This window comes from Macaca mulatta, chromosome 5 (assembly GCF_049350105.2).
Source record: "Macaca mulatta isolate MMU2019108-1 chromosome 5, T2T-MMU8v2.0, whole genome shotgun sequence".
Classification (NCBI taxonomy): domain Eukaryota; kingdom Metazoa; phylum Chordata; class Mammalia; order Primates; family Cercopithecidae; genus Macaca; species Macaca mulatta.
The window spans coordinates 131037572-131063332 of record NC_133410.1 but is presented as its reverse complement, the minus strand read 5'-3'; the positions used below and the strand labels follow the sequence as shown (position 1 = coordinate 131063332).

The window sequence follows — 25761 nt, the reverse complement described above, 5'->3', positions numbered from 1 at the left end:
TACTTATAACTATCAACAATCTTCTATATGAACATATCGTATCACATATACTTATATCACAGAGTAATCATTGTATAAAGCAATAGTTGTATTTCTACACAAAATCAATACCTGTCTAAAGCTTCAGCCACCAGGGGAGTCAAAACAATATCAACAGTTCCTTTTACTTCAACTATGGCTGTTGTCCTGGTCTGGGACACTGGTTGATCCAGGGTCCACTCTTCTGTTAATGTTTCATCATCTGTGTTATCAGCGAGTTTTTTTTCCAAAGGAGTATATGGCGTACTACACAATTTAACAAGCAAATCATACATTAAAAAGACCATGAATTAGAAGTTAGAGCTTCCTTAATGAGTGAACACATGCATTCATTACAACCATAAATTTTATGGAATTGGACTTGTTTTTGTTTTTGTTTTTGAGACAGAGTCTCACTCTGTCACCTAGGCTGGAGTGCATTGGTGTGATCTCGGCTCACTGCAACCTCCTCCTCCCAAGTAGCTGGGATCACAGGCATGAGCCACCATGCCTAATTTTTTTTTGTATTTTTAGTAGAGATGGGGTTTCACCATGTTGGCCAGGCTGGTCTCGAATTCCTGGCCTCAAGTGATCTGCCAGCCATGGCCTGTCAAAGTGCTGGGATTACAGGTGTGAGCCACCGTGCCTGGCCTGGACTTGACATTTTATGTCCCAAAAACTTTTCAAAGGCCAAAAGAAGTACTAAAATGCTAATTGATCAAAGATGGCTAATACATCGAATGAGAAAAAAAATTTAATATATTTACCTGATGTACCTTTTGCAAATTATGAAAAATATGATACTGAATTCTTATTAGTCACCAATTTTGATATGCCAAGTTATAGCATGTTTAATAGAAATGCTACTGACTACTTATAAATGTAGCCAAAGCCATAACAGGCAAAAGAGCTGAATTATTTTGGTAATTTATTCTTAATATAAAGTTCATACTCAAATAAAGAATGATTATTATTCAGAATAAACTCTACCCATCTCATAATCAAGGAATACACTTTAAAAGCATGTTATTTTTACTTACTTTGAAGTTGATCCTGAAAGTTGCATGCCTCTGTCTAGCAAAGAATTAGCTGTGAGCCCCTGCTTGATAACCTAGAATATAAAATACTATAGTCTAGATTTTTTAATACATTTCTCTAATTTTATATCAACTGATATATGTAAATATCTGAATTACATAATATGATTTTGAGATATTTGATATAAACGTTTGACAAACTGAGCAAATCAAAGAATATATTCAATTGGCAGTTTCACTTTGTTGATTCAAATAAATGGCAGAACAGGGTTGTGAGGGTAAAAGACTATAACTGAAACTTAAAAGCAAGTGTTTCAAATGTCTTTCCTCCAGAGTTTCTTTTCAAATTGAGTTTTTTCTCAAGTTAATTTTAGTCTTCTCCTAGCACAACCAACTTTTAAGTGGGAAAGAGAGTCACAGAAACATTAAACTATAGGAAAAACTATTCTTATATTTTATATCCATAAATGATAACATGGAAAATAAATAAATGAACCTGACTAACCAAATTGAACCTTTATAAATGCTAGTCAATTATTTAGACTTAATGGCAAAAAATAACTTTCTTACCTCCCAGGTCACTTTTTTTTCCCCCCTAACTACCCAAGCCTCTGGTAACCACCATTCTACTCTCTACATCTGTAAGAGCTTGCTTAGATTCCACATGAGTGAAATCATGAGGTATTTGTCTTTTAGTGCCTTACTTAATTCACTTAACATAATGCCCTCCAGATTCATCCTATTGTCACAAATGACAGGATTTCCTTCTTCATGGCAGAATAGTATTTCATTGTGTGTATATACTACATTTTCTTTATCTGTCCATTCATTGATGAACATTTAGGTTGATTCCATATATTAGCTATTATGAATAGTCCTGTAATTAACATGGGAGTACAGACATCTCTTTAATAAACTGAATTAATTGCCTATGGATATTATCCAGTAGTGGGATTGCTGGATCATATGGAATTCTATTTTTAACTGTTTGAGGAATCTCCATACTGTTTTTCATAATGACTGCACTAATTTACATTTCCACCAACAGTGCACAATTGTTCCCTTTTCTCTGCATCCTCGCCAATACATGTCATTTTTTTGTCTTTCTGATAACGGCTGATGTTCTTTTTTTGAAGCTTTCTAAAAATATTAATTCCTTGACCTGTCTTCTCTAGAGATTTGACTGCCTAATCAAACTAGAAAGATTTATTTAAAATACTGAAATAATTCTATCCTCCCAAGTACTATTCTGCACAAAGGCCATTCAGTTTTACACTGGAAAATTCATATATCAACATATTTCCACATGGAGTAAAAAGGACATTTTGAAATCTTAGCATGGGCAACTGGTTTTGGGCAAGATAAGAAAATAGTACAACCTTAAAAACAAAATTTTGCAACTGTCACTAATGTTTCTTCTTCCTTCAATAAGTATTATTTAAATGCCTACATAATCTATGAGAATATTCAACTCCATGTTTCGTGTCCCATCTTTACTAATACAGTTTACATCCAAGCCCTGGTCATTTCTTGCACAGACTACTGTGACATCTCCTAAGTGATCACCCCAATTCCTCTCTTGCTTAATGACAATTCAATTCTACTTAGTGTTCAAAGTACATGAGATCATATCATATTTCCTTAAAACTCTTTAGAGTTAATAAATGAAACTAAAATAAAATTCAAACTCCTGATGCCATGGTCTATAAGCTCTGAATGATCTGACCTTTGTTTAGGTCTCTAACCTCATTATGAGCAAGTCTCCCCACTCACTATCTCTCAGGCATGCTGACCTCTTTTCCCTCTTCAGGGCTTTAGGAAGGTGGTTGCCTCTGCCTGGAATACAGTGCCCCTAGGTCCTCCTATCTTCAATTCCTCATCATCCTTCAAATTTCAGTCTAAATATTATCTCCTCAGATGGACCTTTCATCTCAATACAATCTAGGTGTCCCCACCCCTTGTTATTCTCTATCCCGGTATCCTTTGGTTATCATCATAGACTCTTCTCAATTTGTAATTATATACTGATCTATCTATCTATTAATTGTCAGTCTTCCACCTCTAAACCATAAGCTCCATATCCATTTCCCTCACCACTCTACATCAAATGCCTTGTTCAGAATACTGTATAATAAATATCTGAATTATGAATAATTAAATAAGTATTTAGACACTTCAAATAAGTATAGTATTCATATTGGCTATAACCACTAAATTTATTTTGAGGTATTTTTAGCTTACCTAAAAAATTCTGTAATGCATTTTCAGAATACATTACACAAATGCCCAACAACCATATTCATACTGAATTATAAGAACTCAAATGTCAAGTAAGTGGACATTGAAGGCTTTGCATGGAAGGAGTTGATGAATTAATAAAAAGAACATCATTAAAAACTTCAAAATTTTATTTTTAAGACACAGAAAATATGAATTCAGAAAGAGCTGATCCAAATCTTTTTTTTTTTTTCCCCCCGAGATGGAGTGTCGCTCTGCCACCCAGGCTGGAATGCAGTAGCACGATCTCGGCTCACTGCAAGCTCCGCCTCCCAGGTTCAGGCCATTCTCCTGCCTCAGCCTCCCGAGTAGCTGGAACTACAGGTGCCCGCCACCATGCCCGGCTAATATTTTGTATTTTCAGTAGAGATGGGGTTTAACCATGTTAGCCAGGATGGTCTCGATCTCCTGACCTCATGATCTGCCTGCCTCAGCCTCCCAAAGTACTGGGATTACAGGCATGAGCCACCACATCCAGCCTATCCTAATCTTAGAGTATAACGCAGACAAGAATATGTGTTGATTAGATTAATGCAGTGACAATCAACTATAAACCATTTCTCAATTTAATTTACTTAAATTTCTAATATTCATCAATAACTCTGTGACCTATCATACATAAAGCCATGGCTTCAGAAAGTCTATCTCTCAGAAAGGTAGCTAAAAAAATGAGAGTAATTATGAAATAATTTCTTAAAAATCTATTTTTCTAAATAAATATATCGATGGAAACTAATGATTTGGTTTATACCTTAAAAGTTGGAACAGAAAGCTGTTCAAATGATGATGAACTTTCTTCACTGGTTGGTGTATCCAGATCAAGTGGACGATGCAATGAGGATTTAGAGGTTCTTTTGTTGGATGGGTGCTTAACTGACCAATTAATTACCTGGAACTGAGTAAGGTAAGTCTGATAACAATTCATCACAGGTTGTTGTGGAGTAATCTGTTCACTCTCCACTGTTTTCTCACCTTCTACAATATATAGATGCTCTATAACATCATCTTCTCCACCTAACGCAGAAACAAATGAAGCCTGAGAAGGATGAGTTTTGAATGGTAGAGTTCGGGAATCCTGAAGGCTTTCTCCGTGTCCAGTCAGTGGTCCTTCTACACTGTGATATATGGAACCCCTACTGTAGTCAATCTGCTGGGTTTGCTTTTTCTTCTTTTTTCTACCTGGGTAAGTTCCAGGGCCTTCATCACTGCTAATGGGCTCAAATTCCTCAGCAGCAGAAAAGTAGGCTTCACTATCAGCCATTGACATGCTGGAATCCATTGATCGATACTGATGAAATGAATTAGAGTCTGCAGATGGTGTATATGGGAATGAACCAAAACTTCTCCTCTGCTTTGGTGAGTCTAGTACATTCTCATCACTTCGAGAGACATCACTACTAAACTGGACTCCAACTGTTACAGGCTGCTTGTCCCCATAGAAAGCAGCAGTAAGACTCTTAGTACTTCCAAGACGGGTGGAACAGACAGAGGCTTGTCGTTTCAAGGGAGATCTAAGAGGAGACTGACCTACTGACTTATCCTGAGTATTAGGAGACACAGGGCTGTTTCCTGAAATTTCTGTAGGGATACTAAAATAGAAAGAAAAGCTATTACCATTTTCTATACATCATAAAATTTACTCTAAGCATAAAAAGAAATATCAATAAAAATCCTTTTGGTAATTTTAATCATGTACTTTACAAATAAAAGAAAATCTACAATTTTATAATAAAATACCCAAAGTAGCAAAACAGTACAGTATGTGTTCATACCCCTCATTAGTTCCAAAAATTTTTGAGGTAGCTTAAAACACAATAAAAACTGAAAGAAACCCCAGAATGTAATCTAAACCATAATCCATGGACACTAATGCATTTATAAAGTTTTTTTTTCTTTCACATCCTTTAAAAACTTGTCCAACAAAATATACCAGGGGCCTTTGATTAAAGGAAACTGGAGGAAGAAGTTATACATAACCCCAGTATTTCTGACTTTAGTAACTGATGTAGTAGTGCCATTTTCTAAAGCAGAACAAGTTAAGAATGATAGGAATAAGGCCATTTTTAATATGTTGAGTTTGAAGTCTCCATGACATATCCAAGTAGATATATCAAGAAGGTAGCTAGGCCTTAGGAACAAAGGTTTTGGCTGGAGTTTTACATTTAAAAGATGTTAGAGAACATAACTGAAACCAAACAGTTATTGAGACTCCCTAGGGAAATAATATAGAATAAGTGGAGAAAAAGGAGAGAATGTTCAACAAAGGGCAGGCTATAAAAGAAAGAGAAAAAATAAAGGAGGAAGAAATGGAGGACAGGACAATGGAGACTGAGAAGGAATAGCCAAGGAAGTGGGAGGAAATTCTGAAATGTGCTATCAAACCAAGAAGAAACTGTGATTCAAGAAGGGAGGGGCCAACTATTAAGGTGCCAAGAGGAGGAACAAAAAGTATCCATTAGACTAGAAGGATAATATCTGAATGTTAACAGTGATTCACTCTGAGTGGTGGGATGACAAGAAACTTCCACTTTCATTATACTTTCTTGTACTTTCCTCATATCTGGAATGAATGACTTTTATAATCAGACAACAGCAAATTGACATTTCAAAATATGTTCAGATATACAAGAAACAATTTTCTAAAGTGGGGGAATGGGGAGGGAAGAAGTTTTTCTTGCCAGAATTTTAAACAATTATAATCCTATTTATGATCAGGCTTCTAAATCTAAGTGAATACTGACCTTGCTTGGCCATCATCCCTTTTTGTCCCATGCATGAACTCTTTTTGAACCAAATGGTCATCAGCAACAGATGAGGGACTTTCCTTTTCACCAGCCAACAAAGGCTGTGCAGCACTAGAACTACTGTTCTCTTCTGAGGAAGAGGATGAACTATGAGATCGTAATGGTACTTGAAGACTAAGGTGCTGAGTTTTTCTCTCTACTTCTATTCCCACTGATTTATTTTCCCATTCTTTCCTCTTCATGGCATTCACATTACCTAAACAAACAAAAGGTGGGTTAAGTGAACACACAAAACTCAAAAGCAGTTTATAAAAAACCATGGCAATCTATTCCATTTTTAAGTACAATCTTTTCTTTTTTTTTTTCTTTTTTTGAGATGGAGTCTCACTCTGTCACCAGCATGGAGTGCAGTGGCACAATCTTGGCTCACTGCAACCTCTGCCTCCTGAGTTCAAGAGATTCTCCTGCCTCAGCCTCCTGAGTAGCTGGGACTACAGGTGTGTACCACCACACCCAGCTAATTTTTGAATTTTTAGTAGAGAAAGGGTTTCACCATGTTGGCCAGGATGGTCTTGATCTCTTGACCTCGTGATCTGCCCTCCTCAGGCTCCCAAAGTGCTGGGATTACAGGCATGTAAAAATAACGAGTGACTAATTTCATATAGCAATTTGTTAAACATTTTAGAAATATATCTACATAAGTATAGCTCCCAGGCCCATAAACAGTGAATTTTTCTTTTTAAATCTTTTATTGGAAAAATTTCAAACTTACACAAAACTTTCAAGAACAGTACAAAGAACACCACATATCTTCTACTTGGATTTACTTATTTTAAGCATTTCCCCCCTTTTGCTCTAAAAGTTCAATGTTGACAGGGACTGTATCATTTTTCATTCACTGATGTACCTCCAGTGCCTAGAACAATGCCTCATACACAGAAGGCACTCAATACATGATTTTGTGAATAAATAACGACTTTAGGATCAGAGTGAAGCACCACTGTTTCAGAGTTTCATAAAGAGCTCTGTGATGTGTTACATAAATTGAGGGGCTGGGGGAAATAAAAAGAGAATTCTATAGCTGCCTAGATCCAAAAAAATAAATCTTGCTCAACCTCCCCTCTCCTCCTACCATCCCAGTTTTAGCCAAAAAAAGTAAACCCACTAATGGAGAAAACACCTCTGTGAAGAGGATGCGGTTCTAGCGGCATTCAAGGGGTAAGAGTTGTAAACCTAAAATATTATATTTACTTCTAGTACCACAAATGTAAAACAGAGCAATGAAAGTCAAAAGAAAAAATGGTCTTGATTCACTTCTAAGTGATACAGGAACACAGTGTTCACTGAGAATCACCAAGAGATACAGACGCTTCCTATTATACATTATTAGAATTTTACTTTTTTCAATGTTAGGAAGAGAATTTACTATTTTCCTCCTTTCACATCATGTATAAATTCCCTGCAAATATTCTTTCTTGAGTTTGTGATGGTTAATCTTTGAAAATCAAGCAATCTTTATAATTAACGCCAGTTATAGCACAGTAGAGAGAACAACAAGGTGGCTTCAAAGGCCCTGATTCTAGTTTTCTCTCGGCCATACCTGGCTGTATCACTTCATGCAACTCAGTCTCAGTGATAGGCCTCAGTTTCCTTACTACGAAACAAGGATAATATCCACTTTACATGGTAGCTTAGGGATTAAATGAGAAAATGCCAGTGTAAACCTTTAAAAATGAACATTATTCAAACATAAAAAAGTTATATAAGACAGCTAAATTATTACAATCTATCTTATCACTTAAATGCCAGGAAGTTTTGGTATTTGCTGATTTTATAAGATAATCTGCTCTCATGCTAGCAAACCTACCAAAGTACCTTAAAATAACTTGTTCACACATATACTACTCAGTAAAAAATCATTTAAACAGGAATTTAGCATATGTAGTCCACCTGTTTGTTTCCTCTAAGAGCTTCTATACATGGGAAAGCAATCTGATAAACTCTTAAAGGTAAACTCTTTCCTATCTTTTTTTGTCTACTGATAAAAGGCAGAGGTAAATTAATATTTTTAAATTAATTAAGGGGAAATGGCTAAATATTCATGAAGTATCAAGACTTTTCTGCTTTTAACATCTTCACAGCATGGCAACTTAAGCAGTAAATATTGCACTGAATCACAGGAATACACAACTAAAAAAATCCAGAGGAAAATCTGTTTCCGAAGTCTCTGGAGAAAAGACTCTAGGTAAATCTAAATATAATACACTTAAAGTCACTCTTCACTGCTCATACCAAACTGATGTATTTGCAGAGTTATGCTAAAGATTCTAAGACCAGAGTTCTTTTCTTGACATGTTTTACTGATAAGGAAACTATTTTGCAAAAATAATTGGTAACATGGGGGCCAATAGTATAAATATTACTATTCAAAAGTTTTCGTATAAAAGCAAGCTGGTAAAACAACTGTTACCTTGAAGCACAGCTATTCCTAAGTATTTATCTGGATGCTGTGTTACAGGAAAATAACAATATGTAAGGAAATATTTAGAATAAACTCCATGAGGAAAGTCACCCACGTCAACAACAGAAGATCTGAATAGCAGACCTACTTCTGCCCTGTGTAACTCTGAAACAATCACTACTTTTATCTGGCTTTAGTTAAGTCATGTGCAAAACAAAGGTGGATTATACTAAACCCTACTCATAACATTACACAAAATAAATGGAGTTGAACAGAGTTAACACTGAATTTCTCTCAGAATGGCATAGTGATGAAGAAAATAAACAACTAGCACAAGTGACGAAACATTTTATTACCATCTATAATTTTGGGAATTTCTTTAGTAATTATCCATTCTCCAGGCTGTAGCAGAGACTGTCCATAATACATATCAGACTCTGCACTTGTGCTTGAAAATGCAGAGCTACTGGAAGGTGTCAACTCTTCAAGTTTGAAGAAATCTAGGCCAGTTACCATGCCACCAAAGAATCTGCAGCCACCAAGACAACCACATTTGTTTCTACACCTCTTATTCTTCAGGATATCATCTGGCCACAAAAACCACAACCTAAACAGAACCCAAAAGAAAACAAAAAACAACAACATAAAAAACAAATCATTAAGAAATGAAAAACTTTTTGATAGATAATTAAAGTTAATTGTAAATATTTTTAAATGACAAAGTAAACACAAAGGTTTATTACTACTGTGTGTGTGTGTGTGTGTGTTTTTTAATCATTTGCCTTTCTAAAAACATATAGTCTTACCAGAGCAAGTGAGATGGAAATTACCAGAATCAATAATAATAGAGATATGGCATACATTAAAAAGCCCAAAGCATTAAAAAAGAGCAAATATAAAAATCAGACATTTAAGTCCAGTTTTACAATGTAGTAAACATTCTCAAAAAAACTAAAATTTTAAGACATTAATCCAAAAAAACCATTAGTATAGATTATGCTTGATAGCTCATTACCTTTAGCATCTCAGAGCCTATTTCACAATGCAAATTTAAAACACTAAAAAATTATAAATATGGAGCAACGAAGACATTTCTCAATAAAATTAAAATAATGAACTACTCCATATTTTAGAGAAAAATAATATCCAGGTCTACTCCTTTCTAATAAGGACTCCAAATAAAGTATTAAAAATGTATGTAAACTTCGGGTTCTGTATAAGTGACTCACAGATCTGTCAGTATTTATTAACTCCCCTCCTTTCTTAAAAAATAGGGCTGAGGCAGGAGAATGGCGAGAACCCGGGAAGTGGAGCTTGCAGTGAGCCGAGATCGCGCCACTGTACTCCAGCCTGGGTGACAGAGCAAGACTCGTCTCAAAAAAAAAAAAAAAAAAAAAATTATGTAATAGAAATCTGTGAGATATATCTTTATTCCTTTTTTTTACTTTAATAAAATCCTCTCACGTTTACAGTCTATTTTTCTAAGCATTTTTACATGTATTGTCTCCTTGGATTCTCAAGACCCGCACAGGGAGACAGAATAGGTATCATCACCTTCATTTTACATTCATTAACTTATATTTCTTGAACATATCTATTAAGTGCCTAGTGTCATGCTAAGCAACACTGAGATGGTCTTATCCATATGAAGTTTACAATACAGAGGCAAAGATAAACAACAAGGAAATAACAGCAAATAATAAATTGTATCAAGTGCTATGAGATATACAAGATGTTGTAACAAAGAAAATAGGGAGAATCTTTTAAAAAGTAACATTTGAGACATTAAAGATGAGATGAAACAGCTTAGAAGTGGAACATCTATCTAGAGAAGACAGAAGGAAAAATGTATGAGTAGGCCTTAAGATGAGGGACAGCTTAAGGTTACTTTGGTCAGATGTTACTCATTTCAAATCACTTCTGTATTTTAAAGTATTAAGTCAAGCAGCAAAGATATCTTAAAACACCATCAAAATAAAAGAACTTATACACATAATAGACAGTTTTTTACTTCATTTCCACAGCAAAAGCTTGGTAGAATGCATGACTTTGGGTCCTCTAAACCTGACTTGAAATTCTAGCTGTGCCACTTACTAACCCTAGAACTTCAGACAAGTCAACATCTCTAAGCCTGTTTCCTCATCTGCAAAATGATGGTATGATACATCTAATAAGATCATTGTGAGGATAAAATAGCGTAACACATGTAAAGCACCTGATGCAAAATCTGGACTACAGAAGTTACACAATAAACATTAGTTCTCCTTTCCTATCTTTGCATAATCCAATGCACTAGTTGTCAAACGTTAGCTTGTATTAGAATCAACTGAATGGCTTGTTGAACTATAGAGTGGCTGGGCTTCACCTCCAGAGTTTCTGATTGAGGTCTGGGAAGGCCTGATTATGTATATTTGTAATAAGTTCCAAGGAGATGTTGATGCTAGTGGTTTGGGAGCCATATTTTTAAAAAACATTAATCTAACGGAACTAATTGTCTACGTATCCAGTAGCTTTTCCAGTAATATCAGAAATGAATATACTTTTCTCTAAAACTCCTGGGAATCCAACATGCACAAAGGCAGCCAAAGCTGAAAGTCAATGAGTTACCATGTGGGGAGAGCAAATCGTCATGAATCCTAGGAATCCCTGTATGTTCCTGCTGGGGATGCCATGAATGCAAACTCTGTCCAGCGTATTTCACAGGGTTGTGTTTGGAGCAAGCAGCCTTGAGGGTTGAGGTAATCCTTCTCTCTGGAAAGAGTAGGCTTGCTTCCACTTACTATAAAAATAGTAAGACTCCCCAAGTTCTCTGTTCCTCTTCTTCAACGTAATCTACTTTATGCACATATTCATCATGATGGGCCTTTTTTTTTTTTTCCTCCCGAGACTGAATCTTGCTCTGTCTCCCAAGCTGGAGCACAGTGGTGCAATCTTGGCTCACTGCAACCTCTGTCTCCTGGGTTCCAGAGATTCTCCCGCCTCAGCCTCCCGAGTAGCTGGGACTACGTTATCCCCTCTAGGACTCAGGGACAGAGTTGCTAGATTTAGCGAATAAAATACAAACAAAAATAAGTTTGTTCTATGCAATATGTGGGGCAAACTTACACTAAAATGTGTTTTGTTGTTTACCTTAAAGTGCAATTTAACTGGGCATCCTGTATTTTATCTGACAACTCTACTTGGTGGGTACAGGGAACCAACCCGCCAACACGTGACTGGCTACCACTTTTGCTGTAATATAGTCTCTGATCAGAAGTTTTGTGTATTTTGCCAGCATCCATGAAATTGTAACAGCTAACTTGTTACCTTGTAAGAAAGATAAAAACCCCAGACTCTTCACAATTTTTGACAAACTACAGCACTGTAACCAACCTAAATGAGCTACTTGGAGCAACCTGAGTCACCTGAAGCAACCTCCTCAGTTCCATTACCACCTTGCTCTACCACCTAACCTAATCAAAAACAGGCATTTGTTTCACACTAAGTGGCTTCCTGAGCAATAAATAACAAAGAAATCCAATTTATTTTACACAATATTCTTCATATATGAGCTTTCATACTCAGATATATGTCAAATCTTCCTCAATTAATTTAAAAAATTAATGTAATATCAATAAAAATCTCAACAGATTTTTTTTAACCAGAAAAATGGTTCTCAAGTTCTTCTGGGAAAGTTAACAGATGACAATAAACATTTTGTGAAACAGAGAAATGAATATGTATTAGGTGTAAATTTTTCCCTCTGTATTTGAATAGGTATTTGCAGAAAAAGTGATTTATCTCCTTACCTAAAATAATATACACATGTACCCCATATAAAATCCAGAGGGATTCGAGTTTTATATGTTAACCAGAAAAAGGAAAAGAAAAAAATAATAACAGATGCTATTGATTACTAGGAAAAGAATGGCTTTCTCAAATTAGTAACTGATATATCTGAATGTATAAAATTAAAGTCATATATGAAAATAAAAACAAAATTAAAAGATAAAACTGTAAAATGCTAGCAACAGAGATCACAAAAAGGGTGATCATCTATAAAGAGCTCTTAAAAATTGAAAACCACCAAGACCCCAGTAAATAAGTGTACACAGAATATAAACATTCAATTCACAAGTGAAGAAATCGAAACAGCTAACAAATGTGGTTTTTAAAGTATTAATTTCAGAAATGTATAAATGCAAAATAAAGAGATGCCATCTTTCACTTATCAGAAAATGCTCAAAAGGTAGTAATGGTGCAGGGTGACAGGGACTAGCTAAAAAGCCATTGGGGATATAAACTGAAATAATTTCTGGCAAGTAATTTGGGAATGCATATGAAAAGTCTTAATTTTCAACTCATTCATCCTCCCTTCCAGGAAATTATCTAAAGGAAACAGCCAGAAAGCATGGGAAAATATTTTATGTGCAAAAATGTTCCTCTATCATTTGTAATGGAAAATTTAGAAACAATCTAAATATTTAATATAAGGGCAATGGCTAAATAAAACATGTTGTGTCTTTTTGGTAATGTATTATCATTTTTTTAAAAGGATCTTTATAAAATGTTTAATCATGTGGCCAGATGCTTGGGATATAAGTTTAATACAAACATGCAGAATTTTAAACTGTATATACAGGATGATTTCAAGCATTAAAAAAATACAGCAAAATCCTGGAGATAAAATTTCATGTGGTAGGGTTATGATCATTATTTTCTTTTGTTTCTTAATAGTTTCCTATATTTTTAGAATTAGCATATATTAAATATACAATGGGGAAGATGGGGATGGAAAAAGTCATACTGTCATTTTAAATGGAAGTGATTCAGTAAGAGGCGCTGGCAACTTTTAAAATCATATATAATAATTTCCTAAGGACCAAGGAAATAGGCCTGAGTACTCTTAATCTTCCTTGCAGTTCTGAAGGCCCATAAAAGGAGTTTTATACAGTAGACGGTAGTAGTACTGTGATTTCTAGGAATTAATGATGACTTGAAAGTGGAGAGCTGTGGTAAGAGAGAAAATGTAGTGCTTTACAAAATGTTATTTGGGGACCGTAACTTAAACTTGTTTCACTGTTGGCATACATGGTATAGACTTAGAAACACATCAGAAAATGATGTTACTTCCAACAACTATACCATCACCAGAGACAAGATATATATTTACTTAGATATTAGGTCCTTATATATTCATTGAGGTGCAGCAGCACAATTATATTAGGTCTTTATTTAAAATATTCTTAGTCCATTCTCTCAGTAGAATTTCCTCTATAATCATCTAGTTATTTTCATCTGAACAGGAGACTACTGCCATTCTTAAAATTTTCACTTACCTCTTAGTTCTGGCATCATGAGTTTCTAAGAAATGTCTTTGTGCCTCATGTTTAGAATGATGGTCAGCAGCCAAAGCAATATCAACAGTAATAAGTCCTAAATTGGCTGACCCAGCTTCAAGCCAATAGGCCCTCCGTAGCACTGCAGGCTGAAGTCCAATTCTACAATTATTTAATTGCTCAATGTACTGTCTCACTTGAAAATCCTGAATTGCAGCACTGATTCCTTCCCCAACTGATTGATTGTGGAGATTACAGTTTGCAACTCGAATTGCACCCATCTAAAAATTGAATGAAGAAAACGAAACAAAAGTGTAATTTCTGTATTTTTAAGTAGCTTAGCCAAAACTACTGAATAGGTGATCATTTCAAATAGAGTAAAACATAAATGGAAGGAGAAAATACAGGAAAAAGAAATAAAAAAAGAAAAAAATGGGAAAGGGACAAGAAGGGAACAGAAAAAGTTAAACAAAATAAAAACAAAAATAGGCAATTTTTTAAAAAGAGGATAAAAGGAAAAAAGCAGAAGTCCACAGGCGAACAAAAGAAGTAAATGATGAAATCATAGAAACTTAACAAGGCTTGATTTTAAACTACAATCCATAAAAGAGTGGGAAACAAATGTTTTCAGGAGCCAGGCAGAAAATATAAATGAATCCTAAAGACATTCAAAAATCACATCATTTAAAAGCACTACCAGTTTACATCCCCGATATAAAAGCAACCTACTATTTTATATCCCTGCCATAAAACAATGTTATAATAACTCAGTTAAGAGTAAATAACTGGTGAAAGTATGCCTTAAAAAAAAAAAATACTGGAAGAGAACATGGAGGAGTAAAAATTAGAACGCTTTCTCCTAAAATTATGTGGCAGTCTGTGAGATGACAAACTATAAGTGTGTGTTTTAGTTCAAGAAATAGAGGTTTGGTTTAGTAAAAAGGAAAAAGCACTACACTGGCCGAGCAAAACACTTACCTTTATATTTGTAGCACAACCATGCTCAACAATATAAATATCGGCTCCATCTACTGCTAAACGAGTCATAGTATATTTCAAATCATCTGAAGTTGGACAAGGCCCAGGAATACAACTCAACTAAAATAAAAAAGGATTGTACATCTTAATCATCACCATCAACTTATTATTTTGACAGTTAAGTCGTCTTCTTTAAGTAAACACAAAAAAATCTAGTTATTGATGTATTTTTTAAAAATCTAATTTCATTCTTTTACAATAAATGAAATCAGCAGTTAAAGTGTTATAAATTAGAAAACTATACATTAGAAAACAATAAGTAAGCATGCACCATTTTCATTCAGAAGAGGCAAGTAGCAAGTCTAACGGACAATACATATACAACTTCTTACTGAAACTCAGAGAGGATAAGCAGAGTAAAGTGATAAGTAAACAGTGTCACAGGTTTACAAGAATTGTATGAGTTTAGAGTTGTAAGGTTTTCTTACAGGTACTCCATACACACAGATGTATTTTCACACACACACATACACAAATATATTCGCTGTAAATATTATGGTATCTAAGATAATCCACATTAATTTTATTTTACACCTAAAACACAGATTTTTATGATGTTTAGGTTAGAAGAAAATGTATGTATCACCTATATCAATAAACTTCTTGAGGAGATGGCAGCCCTGAGTAAATTATTGGCCCAACAGCATGAAAATGCTCATTAGTGGCAGAGCCAGAACTAGAAACAGGTGTCTGACAGTGTAGTCAATACTCTATAAGGATATATTTCCTCTGGACAAAAATAGACCTAAACAAACTAAAGTGGCAGAATCGAGATCAGTAGTTGCCTGAGGTAGGGGCTGACTGCAAAGACACACAAAGGAATTTTCTAAGGTTATAGAAATGTTCTATATCTTCACTGGTGATAATAGTTACACAGGTATATACAGCATTTGTCAAAGCTCAAACTGTACACTTTATTTATTTATTTTTTTTGAGACGGAGTCTCGCTCTGCCGCCCAGGCTGGAGTGCAGTGGCCGGATCTCAGCTCACTGCAAGCTCCGCCTCCCGGGTTCCCGCCATTCTCCTGCCTCAGCCTCCCGAGCAGCTGGGACTACAGGCGCCCGCCACGTCGCCCGGCTAGTTTTTTGTATTTTTTAGTAGAGACGGGGTTTCACCGTGTTAGCCAGGATGGTCTCGATCTCCTGACCTCGTGATCCGCCCGTCTCGGCCTCCCAAAGTGCTGGGACAAACTGTACAACTTTAAAAGGATGAATTTACTGTATGTAAATTATGCCTCAATTAAACTTATTTTTAAACATTTTAGGGCCGGGTGCGGTGGCTCACGCCTGTAATCCCAGCACTGTGGGAGGTCGAGAGGGGCAGATCACGAGGTCAGGAGATCGAGACTATCCTGGCTAACAGGGTGAAACCCCATCTCTACTAAAAATATACAAAATTAGCCAAGTGTGGTGGTAGGTGCCTGTAGTCCCGGCTACTTGGGAGGCTGAGGCAGGAGAATGGCGTGAACCCAGGAGGCGGAGCTTGCAGTGAGCCGAGATGGCACCACTGCACTCCAGCCTGGGCAGCAGAGCAAGACTCTGTCTCAAAAAAAAAAAAAAAAAAAAAAAATTTAATGCAACGTAAACACTTTAAGTTAAAAAAAAAAAAAAAAAAAAGAAAGAAAAGAAAAAGGAGGGGGAGGCACCTAAAGGTATATTTGTATTATCCATAAAAAACTGCCTGCCTGACCTATGACTAAGGAACCAATTCTGTGGAGCCTGGCAATGTGTTTATAGTAAGAAAAAAAATAAATTTAATCACCAAATATAGCTGTTTCCTTCAATGTCAATATATAAGCATGCATTACAGATTTTTTTGGACGGAAAAGTAGGATGAACTACTTTCAATTCACAGTAATATAACACCAAACAAATATAATTTGTATAGCAGAAGAACAAAAAAAGAAAGACACATATGGGAAAGAACTAGAAAGAAAAACTAAGCTGTTAACCACTGTGTTGTGGAACCAGGGTAAGTTATTTTTCTTTTTTGAAACAGCCATGCTTTCCAGATTTTCTGAAATAACCACGCTTCCAAAATCAGGGGGAGAAAATGCCTCCCTCCCCAAATTCATAAGAGAGAGTATTTATTGCACAATAATACTATGCATTTCATTGCCACTGCATGCGGTTTTAGGGATTACTATCTACTTTTTGCAATCCTTGTGAAGATATTGTAATGACCCTTAATGAAGGTGGCACAATGTTGTGAAAAGAGCATAACATGTGGTGTCAGGAAACTTGGCAAATGACCAACCTTGCTATTACATTATGGGAGAAGTGGCATGTCCAGAGTGGTCTGCAAACCATGTCATGTGAAGAATTCAACCTTCTCCTTGTTTCAATTTCTAAATCTTCTACATAAATATATAGCCACATCCCAATAATGCAATATGACATGAATGTTAACAGCAAAAATGTAAGCAAAATATAATTTTTATAATTCAGTTTATTTTTTAATTTGTATGTTTTAATAATCATCTCATATTTTAGATAGTTAAAATGGCCAAGAATTTTAAAAATAATTTTATTAACTGAAAAAACTGCAGTTTGCTTCAAGGCTACATGTATTTGACTTGAAGCTGATATCTCAATATTCCATTTTTAAAAATTCATAAACGTTTATAATATTGCTAACATATTTGTTAACATACCTTGGACTCACAGAACCGACGATCAATTCCATGCTGACATATTATTACTGATTTTGGTCTTTCCAGTTCATACTCCCGACATACCACATGAAAAACAAATGTCTGTCCCCACTCCAAGAGGCATGCCAGCTACAGATAATCAGTGACAAGTTGACAACACTGTTAGCATTCTAAATAAGTGTTCAGAGTTTAAAAGCTTCTGAAGATTGTTAACACGGCTTGGAAGAACCCAAACACTATCTTAAAACTTCTGCTAAATAAGCAACTTGTTAGCCAATGATTTTTGCTACCTTTAATATCATTTATATGCTTATGTTACTTTTCCTTTATGAATGACAAAATGCATTGCCAAAATGAAAACTCATTTCAACTGAAAAATTTCACTTCAGCAACTTTTAAAGCTAATCCTTTTATTCAAGGTTATATATCTTTCCTGTTACATAGCTAACTGAAATGCCTACATAGAAAAGCACCTAAAATTCTCTAATCATAAACCAAACTTTTATGTGAGAAAGTATCTAAATATCACATTGAGCTACAATTTTTAAAAACCAGGTATTTTGAAGATTAAAGCACTTTTGTTTATGTAAATAGAAGCTTAAGGAAGCATATAATTCTTCAAATCTTCAGTTTTTAAAAAAAAAAAAACTTTATTTTATAATTGATTAGAGCTGTTAAAAACATTGAGAGATAGATATACATGGCATTATTCCCCCAAATAAGTACATAATTTAAACACTTGGAAAATATAAATTTTACTTTTAAAACATACAGAGAATAGAATAAACATAAAAGTGCCTACAGATTCATGAACTGTGCAGCAAACAGTGATGCTGAGATTTTATGCAAAAGAAAGAGAAATGTTTCACCTTATAAACGCAATTTATAAACATGTAAGATTCTAGCAGTCCTTAGAACAAAGGAATTGTACCAGCACGGCTTTATTCCCTTCTTAGGGAACAAGCTGCTTTGGAATATGCTTCAGTTTTCACTTGTATATTTAGGGATGCGAAATGGGAGATAATAAGGAGAGGACAGTTACAAGGCCAGTGAGCAATGACTATTGCTTTTCATCCATTTTTATACATTCCATTATGCATTTCTTTTCACATATTTTTATAAATATCATTATACATTCTAATATTATATTGAGATGACGTACAACTCCAAAATATCCCTTTTCAATTCCATTCATTTTCCCACCATTTCTAGAATATTAATTTTTGCTACCCTCTGACGATTTCTTCCAGGTATACAGGGCATCTAGGTTCTTCGTCACTTTCTTGTTGCTACTACATACCTCTAAATTATATGTTTTATACCCATTCTATAACTTTTTATCAAAATTGAGTATGTAACATTCCTATCAAATTCGTCTTTTGAAATATCAAGATGAACATTCATATTATAATAAATATATGACTCAGGTGAAATGTTAAAATAATATGGCAATTCAACGAAACTTCAGTGGCCAATTAGAAACAAATAATTATTAAGGCTTTTGTGCCTTCTAAGGATTAAGTGAAAGGGGTGGTGGGAGAGAATTTATCCAAAAGGATCACACCTAGAATTCTAGACCAGATTTACTTACCAGTAAATTCACTTTTATTTTTTGAAACTATTATAAACATCACTAACAGCAGCTACAAATGATGTAACCTTGCTTTGGGACATGACGAGCAAAGAACCTTATTACCTAATCCTTAGCATCATAAGAGCTACTTTCAAATCCTACTTAAGAAATATGTAAGAAAACAAAGTTCTTAAAAAATTACTCCATATAGTAGAAAAATAAGATTTTTTCCAACAATGGAGGGCCAAGTAACATAATTTTAATAATATATTAAATTGACTTCTAGAACAGTACTCATCCTGAGTTTTTCCCAAAGAAAGTCTCAAATTCTTGGAAACATTACATAGAACTACATACATCACACCCAACAAATTATATGTGGCTCAGAAAAGTGAAACTTGTCTCTGACTCACCTATAACTAAAATTCTGAATGGCAAGAATGACTCCCATCAGAATGCCATCAGTGGAAATGCAATGAACATTCAAACAGGCATACAAGTTATTCTTGAGAAGGTGGATAAAGAAAGGAAAAAGAAAATAAGTCAGGAGGTAGTACTCTGAAAACCATACCTGTGGTGCTGTGACCTTAGCTGTAAGACTTCCAGCCTGCACATCAATTAACCACGCGTATTCTAAGGAATCACTTCCCAAAGGAAGACCTTCTGCTGAGAACATAGCGTGTGCTCTCAGCTGGAGACCTGACAAATTGATGTGACCTTCCCTGAGTACTTCATCCACAGGGGGTCGCTGCTGAAAACAATAATGATGAGACTGTAAAACGTATAAGAAAATCATATTATAAATTCCAGTTGTTTCCCCCGACACCCCCTGCAGAGATGAACAATAAAATCATGCCATCTATAAGGCTTCAGAATCCACAAGCTCCTAACACAACCTTGTACCCACAAAGGTAGTCTGAGTTAAGCATCTTTAATGAACAATATCTATGAGAGCCCAACTATTATAAAAAGCAAGATAGCTGAGTCCTAAAAAGTAGACAGATCTCTGATTGGCAACTGCCTTTATGAATAACAAGAAACTACAGTAGTACTCTGACAGGGAATACAAGAGACCAATCTTTTGTAGGAAATCCAAGAATCGTGAGATTAAAATATTTTTTAAAAGGAAGATAACATTGAAGAACATGGACTGTTAAGACCAAACAATGAAGAATGGTGGTGAAAAGTAAACTTCCATACAGATTCTGAGGACTATGTAAATACAAGGATAGTTTTATCTTACAGAGAATAATTTCATACTCACTACTAAAAAGCCGCATGTATTTCAAAGAGAAAATTTCTAACATATTCAGAGAAATAAAGGATATGTCATAAAACAGATTATTTCATGGAACACTAGTTCCACACATTAAGAATAAAGAATCAAATAAGTCTGGAAACGCCCTACTGATCAGTCACCAATTTCTTAAATCTACCTCCCAGTCTCTCAAAAATGCATTGACTTTTTTTCATCTTCAGTGCTCTCATCCTGGTCCACACAGCATCACCTCTTGCCAGGACCTTTTCAAGGTATTAACTTTTTACATCTCTCTGCTCCATACTCTATCAGTAGTCACAGAGATCTTCTAAACATATGAATCTGATCCTGTTCTTGCCTCCAGACCATTAAATGCTACCAGAACACTGCCTACCTCACCTTGTGGCACTTTTTACTCTTGAAATTATTTATCTTAATTTTAATGTTCACAATATTTACGTTCTCCCCCAGGTTCATTAATGACCATTTCTGTCTTATGCACCAAGTATCACTGCACCTAACAGTGACCACAAAAAGTAGATGCTGCTGACTAGACAGATTTCTTCACAGGAAGTGTTCACAGAGTCTTCAATATACCAAGATACACTGAGGCAGTTCACAGATTATTTCCCAACCTAGTTTTATTATGGTAGTCCTCTTCATGTATGTCTAGGCTACCTCACAGGGTTAGTGTTCCTTGCTTTCAATATATGTTGGGAAACAGTCTTAAAAAAAATTTTTTTAAGGATAAGGGCTAACTCTAATTCATAAGAAGCTTTTTTAAAAAAAATTCAAATTGTGACTACAATAATCACTCTAGAAGCTCTTCTGATCCAATTTTTCATTTAATTTTCATCCAAGCTATGTGACTTTATATGAAATCACCTGACTTCTCCAGGCATTAATTTCCTTACCTTTTTTACTGAGAGAACTGGGGAAGGTGGTCAAGAAAGTTATCTTCTGACACTGAGACTCAATAATTCTCAGTATAAAACTTGTATGAAATTTTTTAATCTCAAAATTACATGTGGATCTTGGGCTTTCCTAAGGTACAGCCTACATGATACACCAATAAACATTATATTCTAAATTTTATTGCAGTTTGCATCATGTGTGGGTTGAATGGCGTCCCTCAAAAATATATGTTCAAGTCTGAAGCCCTGAAACCTATGAATATGATCTTTTTTGAAAACAGGATTTTTGCAGATATAATTAGGTTATGCTAAGTTTACACTGAGGGTGGGCCCTAATCCAATATACTGGTATCCCTGTAAGAGGAGAAAAAGTGGCACACACAGGCACAGAGAGAGAGTGGCAGCCAGTCGAGATGGAGGCAGAAATTTGAGTGATTCATCTACAAGCCGAGGAATAACAGGGATTACTGACAACTCACCAAAGCCTAAGAAGAGGCAAGGAAGGGTCTTTCCCTACAGCTCAGACAGAATGTGACCCTGCCAAGAGGACTTTGAACCTCCAGAACTGTGAGAGAATACATTTCTGTTCTTTTATGTCACCTAGTGTAGGATACTTTGTTATGGCAGCCCTATGAAACTAATACATAAGATGACCACAAAGTTAAAAGTGCATAGTTTCATAATGGGACACAGTAGTCCACCAGTCACCTTAGATCCTTCATCTTGAAGCCTTAAGACTGTTGCTACCCAGGATAAACTACAAGTGGGCAACCCAGATTTGAGCCTTGGAAGTAGACAAAGCGTGAACCCTCTCACTGTAAAAGAACATTAGATAGTGTAATGACAGATGAAGAAAAAAATTCTTAGGAATAGTTGTGTCAACACTATAGAACGTAAACAAGGTAAGTAGACAAGCAAATTCTAAGAGGATATATATGGTATCTTTGTCTTTGGGGTAAGTTGTCAACCATCTAGGAAATGAATTATCACTAGTGCTTCTACTTCCACCTTGATATCTCTACTCCATGAACTCCTTCTCTAATCCCCAAATAAGTCATACTTTATAATTCAGTCTCTCTACAAGTTTGCCATACCTCTATAATAAGAATTAATGTGAACATTCATAATCAGCTCAATAAAATGTTTTCTACGTCTGGAAAAGTCTTTTAAAAGTACAGTGATTAAAAGTTGAAGTGTTACCAGGTACTCATAAAAAACCAGGGATAGTCATCTACGATTCTCAGAACTCATCCATAGAAGACTTTCCCTTTTCCCTTTATTAATTTCCTTAATAGACTGAAAAAGGGAGATGGGCTTCCTCTCCACACACCTGCCTCCCAGAATAAAAAACAACCGATTCTAGTGACCCACTAATTATAGAGAGGAGGACAAGAGTTTTTTTTTAAGGTTAATATGGCAAGTTAAAATAGTGTTATGTGAGATCTTTGTGATGATAGAATAGTTCTGTATCTTCATTTTGGTGGTGGTTACATGAATCTACACATGATAAGATAACCTAGAACTATGCACACACAGTGTATCAACGTCAGTTTCCTTGTTTTGATACTATAATTATGTAAAATAATTTTATCATGGAAAAAAACTGGGTAAAGAGTACACACAGGATCTCTCTGATCTTTGCAACTTCCTGTGAATCTATAATTACTTCAAAATAAAAGTTTAAAACTGGAAACACTCATTCTGTGGCAAAACAAAAACAATGTCTAGCACATATTAAGTTTTAGCTAATATGATCTCATATATGTCAAATATATGTATGAAAAATTAAATTAAAATTCCATGAAGAAAAATATAGTCAGTGATGGCAAAAGAATGAAAAGGAGATATGCTATTTTAAATAAAATGATCAGTTACTACATATAATCATAATAATGATCATTCACTGATGATTTCTGGGTATCAGATTCATCTTCCCATTTATAATTTTACTTTCTCTTATATTACGTTCCATTTACATTTCTAAATCACACAACTTGATTAAAAGTAAGACGGGGCATATAAAGCGGCGGTAGGCGCCACGGAAAGCCATTTGGCTTTTTAAAAAATAATAATAAAATTATAATCTACCCAGAAATGTAATAAATTCTCAAATTCTCACTTGATGAATTTCACTGGTTCTCTTTTAAAAGAGCCCAGAGGTATCTTGAAGGAATTAACGAAGTATCTTATGTTAGATGAATAAGTCATTGACCGTGTAGATACACACATTTTAAAATATTAAATACTTAAAATATTATTTAAAATATAAAATAAATATTAACATTTGTGCTGTGATACTCAACAGAACCTACCAACATTTTATATAGTTAATCTTTCCCTTCCATAAATATTTGAGAAAGTATTTATTTCCATTTCTATTATAATAGCAAAAGGTATAAAATATAATTGGAATCACAGAAATAGGGACCAGCAAAAGAAAATTGAGGTTCTTGAAACAACTCTCATACACAAAAACATACTTACAAAACTTCTTAATACAGTTAACTTAAAAGTCTCTCACTTAAAGAGCTACAAAGTCCATGCACAGAAGCTAATACATTGTTTTAACCCAATAAATATTAATAGTAAATCTCTGTGTTTCCATCATATTTCATTTTCACCTTACCTGATAGTTATCACTGACAAACACATTCAGGGGTGACAGGATAAGTTGCAGCATGGTCTCCCTAAATCCTTTTTTCATTTCAAAACATAGTCTTTCCAAGAAAGCTGTAGGGCATTCAGGACCATCAGTAGTTCCATGCTACAGTCAAATGAAATGGCATAGTCGAAATGCAGAAAAGGCAAAAAGTAAGGAAGTACAGAAAAATAAAAATTACATCTCTCATGATTAAGAGAATTTGCTTTTCAAAACAGAGAAACTATGATTACTGACAAAAATAACTATTCTGTACCTCAGTAGGATCATTAGCTGCACTAAGCAACAGAGGGCCACCCGCCCCCCAACCCCACTGCAACACAGACACACACCTCATCTGGCCCTGCTCCAAAGTCCCAGGGTTCTTGGGGCAATTTAATATCATTCCATGTCAGTAAGAATAGGTCCACGGGTTGTCCTTAGAGCGACCCAGTGTGCTAGATCCAAACTACATAATTCAACCCCAGGGTCAAGCCAGAAACTTCATTTTGTAACAGATCTACCATAAGGCCCCAAACTGGTCTGGGGTCTAGAGATAAAAGCTAAGAAAACGTAAAGTCCTTGAATACCCATCAGGTTAATTATAAACCCAACAACTCAACGTATGACACAATGTCCTGACGTTACACAGAACAGCAAAGAAGGAGCTAAAGTTAAATTAGAAGAAAAATAGAAAATAAAATTACCAATGATCAAGTAATCATATTATGAAGAAAATACATGAGTTTTATAACAGTAAAATAATAAATTTAGAAGTTTCTGAATCTGATTTTCTTTTTCTAAGTGTGTGTTGCATGCTTTACATCTATACACAGGTGGATGTCATAATATATTCCAGACTACTTTGATGTGTAAACACTTACAACAGGAAGACGCCCATGAACTTTGTACAAATTAACAAGTACAGTAATATCCCAAGGACGCAAGGCAAGTGGATGAATTGACTTGGCTGAACCTTCATTTTCCTTTTTGTCATTTTCCATTCCAACAGCAGTCCACCCAGAGCTGGATGATGTTGACAGTGACAAAACAGGACTTGAGATAACCTCTTCAAAATCCATATACATGTCATCTTCCCCAAAGTAGTTTTCCTATAAATATTAAGAAAATGCAAATTGCTGTCAGAAGAAGTATGTAAATATATTTTCACCTATGAGCCTAAATTTGTAAATTATGTATTTCCTTGACCTATTATATTTAATAAAAAGGCATCAGCCCTATTGTCTTAAAATACAAAAGAAAACATGTTAAGGCTTACACATAGCCACTTGGCAAATAAATATTCAGTAGCAAAAAATACAAAAAGTTACAGAAGCCTATTTTGTAGTAAAGCTTCATGACATTGCCCCAATTACAGCAAAACCTTGTAATTTAGGTCCTCAGAGACCTTTGAAGGTTTGCATGGTTAAACAGTTTTCAATCACTGCTCCTCAGAGTTCTCAGGCAATACCCGAGGACATCCTTTGGGGGAAGCAATTCACTAAAAATCAGTCTGGCTAAATTCGATTAGGTAACTAGTACAATTCACATATTCCTGTTGGAATTATTTATCGGGCATGTTTCAACAGCTTTAATAAAAATATCCAATCTTGGTTATTGATGAGATAAAGGCATGTGTTACCAACATTATCAAAAATTCCTTTCACATAGTTCATCCTGGTTTTTTATGCAGAAGTGTTTCAACTATTGTTTTCTTTTGCATGAAAATATAAATTTAGCTGGAATTTAAATTATTTTTCCCATTGATTCTAAATTTAAATTTTGGCCTTTTGATCTGTCAGTAGTAAACAAAAGTTGTTAAATATTCCTG

At 35.0% G+C, this 25761-nt stretch overlaps 1 protein-coding gene across 9 annotated transcripts in view; it reads right to left on the bottom strand.

Annotated features, from left to right (window-relative positions):
* The window catches only part of BLTP1 (bridge-like lipid transfer protein family member 1), a 210978-nt gene that overhangs the window by 117219 nt on the left and 67998 nt on the right, over positions 1-25761 (bottom strand). For all 9 annotated transcript variants that reach the window (XM_015139163.3, XM_015139167.3, XM_078002225.1 and 6 more), the window contains exons 21-31: positions 24815-25042; positions 23919-24056; positions 19692-19871; positions 17548-17676; positions 14834-14953; positions 13856-14136; positions 8894-9144; positions 6074-6332; positions 4084-4921; positions 1059-1129; positions 112-285 (exon numbers count right to left, since the gene is read on the bottom strand). In XM_015139163.3, coding sequence (XP_014994649.3) covers positions 112-285; positions 1059-1129; positions 4084-4921; positions 6074-6332; positions 8894-9144; positions 13856-14136; positions 14834-14953; positions 17548-17676; positions 19692-19871; positions 23919-24056; positions 24815-25042 — 2669 coding nt within the window. The remainder of the gene's footprint in view (positions 1-111; positions 286-1058; positions 1130-4083; positions 4922-6073; positions 6333-8893; positions 9145-13855; positions 14137-14833; positions 14954-17547; positions 17677-19691; positions 19872-23918; positions 24057-24814; positions 25043-25761) is intronic.